The sequence below is a fragment of the Zingiber officinale genome, chromosome 1B, assembly GCF_018446385.1.
Source record: "Zingiber officinale cultivar Zhangliang chromosome 1B, Zo_v1.1, whole genome shotgun sequence".
Classification (NCBI taxonomy): Eukaryota; Viridiplantae; Streptophyta; class Magnoliopsida; order Zingiberales; family Zingiberaceae; genus Zingiber; species Zingiber officinale.
In genome coordinates, this window is record NC_055986.1 from 82015326 (window position 1) to 82020317 (window position 4992).

Here is a 4992-nt window from a genome sequence, read left to right on the forward strand (position 1 = left end):
GACAATTTATTTGGTATCAGAGCCAGGTTTCGGATGCTTAGTTTTTGTATTTTGGTTTTGCGTGTTTATCTGATACCAATTTACTTGGTATCAGAGCGGGTTACGATACCTACTTTTCGTGTTCTGGATTTGAGAGTTAGCCCAAGTTTGCTAGTTAACTTGGGTATTTATTTTTTCAGATTTATACGGGTTTCCGTCAATTTTCTCGTCCATAATTTTGAGGTCAAAATTGGGGACTGGACAGTGACGGAACATCTCTAGACGACAAATAGGTAAAAAGGTAATATTATAATTTTTGTTACTTGTAGTAATATCTGAGTTATAACTTAACAGATATGAGGAGATCTACACGAGCAGCTACGTCGAGACGTGGTGCTGGACGACCATGTAAGAGGACTTTGGAATCTCTGGCAACGGACTCGCCAGAGATCCCTACTGGGGTTGAGCCTATCAATCAGGGACAAACTCAAGATACTGCAGGTGCGTCGAGTTCTTAGACTCCGATGGCTTCGTCAGAGGTACCCACCCATACATTATACACTGTAACACCCGTGGCAAACCCGATACCTCCACCAACAGAGGTTGCGGTGTACCCAGCACCACCGCCACCTGGACCTACTGTGTACCCAGCACCAGCGACACTCGCGCCCCCAGTGCCTACAATGTACCCAGCACCTGCACCAGCGGTACCGGTTGCTCCATTTACGGTACCACCACCTACCGTACCTCCAGCCGTGACCACTCATATCGACCCTGTAGTACCACCAGTGGTACATGCTCCAGCTTATGCAGCAGCACCAGGAGTACCTCCCCCAATCTATCCAACGGTACCACCTGTAGCACCAGCTCCAGTGATTCTGCCAGTTCCCACGTCGATCCCTACCCACCTCACTGATATTGTCGCAGTACGAGCCCGGATCCCAGCATTGGCCGAGTCGATTCACACTATTCCGAGGAGAGACTGATACGAGCGTGGCCCAATCCTGGATTGAGACTATGGAGCGGACCTTCTTCTATATAGCTTGCTCAGAGTGGGAGAAAGCAGAGCTTGCTGCTTTCCATTTACGAGATGAGGCTGGTATCTGGTGGGATATGCAGCGTTCTATCATAGGTGAGTAGAATATTACCTGGATGAGTTTCAGAGAGGATTTTGAGAGCCAGTATTGCCCACGAACATATCAGATGACTCGCCGGCAGAATTTTCTAAGTCTGCGGCAGAACAACCGTACGGTGACAGAGTATAATGCTGAGTTTAATCGGTTGGCCAGGTTTTGTCTAGAATTAGTTGCTGAAGACAGATCCCGCATGCTACAGTTTGTCCAGGGACTGGATGGACATTTGTAAGTAAAGATTGCCAGTTTTGGTAATTCTTCCTACATAGAGACATTGGACAAAGCCCTGATGATAGAGTCAGCTCACCAGAGAGCATACCCGGACAAGAAAAAGAAACAAACGGATCGGACATCTGGACAGATCCAGCAGCCACAGGCTACACAGCAGCAGAGTGGTCTTAGTCGGACGGGTCAGGGAACTTCTGGGGTAGCTGGTCAGCCTCAGAAGTCGAGGCGGTCTTCATCAGGACGTTTCCGGCCTCCTCAGCAGACCCGAAACAACCCGCCAGAGACATCCACTGCGCCTGGTGTGGGTCCAGAGAGCACACCACATTAGCTTGCACCCTAGGGCTGTCAGTTTGCTATTATTGCAAACTTCCTAGGCACATGAGGCGAGATTGTTCGCTGAATGCTCAGCATATTGCTTCTAGAGTTTCTGGTCATGGAGTTCAGCTCAGTCAGCCAGGGACTCAGTGAGGAGGGCACAGAGCCCAAACTTCGCATCGCCAGCAGAGGATAGCTCCCCCTGCAGCTGCTGCTTATAGCATGCAAGGACAGGAGCACCCCAGCACCCTCATAGTACCACAGAGTTCTGTCGTGGGATCGCCATATCAACTGCAGCCTCAACCCCTAGTCTAGTATCTGCAGCCCCAGCCGCTGGTTCAGTATCAGACGCAGTCCCAACTACCAATACAATATCAGTCGCAACCCTTACATCCACCTCTGGCACAGTATTCAGCACCGCCTCAATGGCAGGCTCCTGCTTAGGCGCAACAGCCTTTGGCAATACTACCACCTCCACCACCGCCAGAGACTGGACGTATACACGCGATTACCAGAGAGGATGCGCAGCGGGTCGACGGATCCATTTTCCACGGTACGATTTCCATTTATGCCTTATCTGCTGATATGCTGATAGATACTAGTAGCTTGCATTCTTTTATATCCCGTACCTTTATGAGGAAGATTGGTAGATTACCCACTTTTAGACCACAACGACTGACCGTTTCTGTACCATCCGGTGATACTTTGGACGTCACTCAGGAGGTCAGAGGTTGCCCATTAGACTTTGGCAACATGATACTTACGGTAGATCTTTTAGTACTGGAGATGGTCGAGTTCGATATTATTCTTGGCATGGATTGGCTGTCAGCATATCATGCCACTGTTGATTGTCAGCCGAGGGTGATCACATTCCGGCCTCCGAACCAACCCTCGTGGGATTACGCTGGCATCAGAGACGACTGTATATCGACTATTTTGTCGGTTCAGGCTCAGAAGCTGCTATCACATGGCTGTCAGGGTTTTCTGTTTTCTTTGATTAATACTGAAGATGACAGTAGTTAAAAAGGGACAAAAGTTAAACATGACAAATAGCACTGGAGAAGTTTTGAATGATAGTAGGTTAGGGAAACTTTGTCTATGCATGTCTAGGAAGCTATGACTTCGACCTGGTACATGTAGCTTAGTGGAATTAGCTGAAGTTACCCTTTATTAATCCTAGCTGGTTAAACTAAAGTTTTGTACTAAGTTTAGAGGGTATAATTATTGAAAAATTTTGAATGCGTGGTTACTCTAATGATGTCTTAGTGACTCACCACAGTTTAGACATTTATCCAAAAAATGTCTGCTTGTTGAACCCAAAGCTAAACTTAAATTTAATACAAGTTAAATTAAATCTTAAAATTCAACTTAACTCATCTCATAAAACTATAAGATCCCTTTATCTGAAAACTTAGACTGGGTGAGAAGAAAATTAAATTAAATTAAAATTAAAACTAAAATTAAAATTAAAATCAAACAAAATTAAATTAAATTAAATTAAATCAAAATTAAAACTTAAAATCAAATTAAAATTTAAACTTAAGTTAAAATAAAAAAGTAAAAAATAAACAAGTTAAGTTAACACAAGCTAAACTTTTTATTCCTACTTCTTTGTAGGAATCTAAATGGATAGTGGACATTGGTTGCTCCCGACACATGACCGGGGATTAGATAATATTTACAAACCTGACATTCAAAAGACTAGGAACAATTATCTTTAGAAACAACGACAAACTTAAGGTAATTGAAATAGATAACATTGAACTAGAATCTAATTTTATTATTTATAGAGTATTACTTATTGAAAATTCTAAATTCAACTTGCTCAATGTTAGTCAATTATGTGATTCAAAGTATAAGGTTAGGTTTATATCCACTGAATGTTTAATTAAACATATAAAAGACCCCATAATAAAATTAAAAGGATTTAGTAATAATAATATTTATATAATTAACTTAGCCAGCTCCTCACTTAAGTGTCACTTGACACAAAAGAAGGAAACTTGGCTATGGTATAGAAGATTGTCTCATACTCACTTTAGAAACCTCACCAAACAAAATGGCTTAGTTAGAGGACTACCAAAACTACCTAACTTAGACTCAATAATTTGTAATACTTGTCAACAAGGAAAACAAACCAAATCAACCTACAAACCAACTAATCAAACTTAAACCAATTCAATACTTGAATTATTACACTTAGATTTATTTGACTCATATGAGATAAAATCTATTAATGGAAACTTATACTGTCTAGTAATAATTGATGATTACTCAAGATTCACTTAGATAAAATTTTAAAAAAATAAAGATAAAATATTTGAAATATTTAATAATTTTTGTAAACAAACTGAAATAAAAGACTCACAAATCAAAAAAATTAGGAGTGATAATAGTGGGGAATTTAAAAATCATAGGTTTACTAAATTTTGCTTTGAAAATAGACACTATCAAGAATTTTTATGTCTTGATACACCTCAATAAAATGGAATAGTTGAAAGAAAAAAATAGAACTTTTAAGAAGTCACTAGGACAATGCTTAATGAATACCAACTACCAAAATATTTCTGGGCAGAAGCTATTAGTACAACCTGCTAGGTATAAAATAGAACAATAATAAATAAGAAATATAATAAAATCCCATTTGAAATTTACTATAATAAATCACCTAATATTAAATACTTTAAAGTATTTAGATGTCTTATTTATATATTAAACATAAGACAATACTTAGGAAAATTCACCTCAAAGGTAGAAAATAGAATCTTTGTAGGGTACTTCCTAAATAGTAGAGGATATAGAGTTTATAACAAAATTACTCTTAGAATTAAGGAAACAACTAATGTAAGGTTTGATGAAATAACTAACTCTAAAGAATCTAACTCAACCTCAATACCAGCCAATTGCTTTCGTTAGAGCTAGCACTGATCTAGGGGGAGCAAGTGAAATTCAATAAACGAATATGAAGATAAACAAAATCCATCACAAGAAAATGATCAAACATAAACTGAGTCTAGAACAATAAGAGTTAGCTCAGACCACATAATTAAACAAATTATATGTGACCCAAACCTAAGAGTTCAAACTAGATCATCTTTCAGAAATTTAAGTCAAATATCTTTAATTTATAAAATTAAACCCAAAAAAGTAGAAGAATCCCCACTTAACCCAGACTTGATATAGCCATGCAAGAAGAATTAGCCCAATCTATGCTTCCGAAGTCAAAGGAGATGATGAATATGACTTTAGATCTTCAATCAGGGCACAAAAGAGGTGCAGATCTGGACCAAGATGGATCTCCTAAGAGGGAGAACCTTCCTTCTATTGGAAAGGGGGA

General features: G+C 39.5%; 1 protein-coding gene across 1 annotated transcript; it reads left to right on the top strand.

Moving 5' to 3' along the window:
- Nucleotides 1–503: 503 nt before the first annotated feature.
- Nucleotides 504–965, top strand: LOC122039287 (pollen-specific leucine-rich repeat extensin-like protein 4). The gene has a single exon (XM_042599109.1). It carries the CDS (start codon nt 504–506, stop codon nt 963–965), a length of 462 nt encoding a protein of 153 aa, XP_042455043.1.
- Nucleotides 966–4992: the final 4027 nt, after the last annotated feature.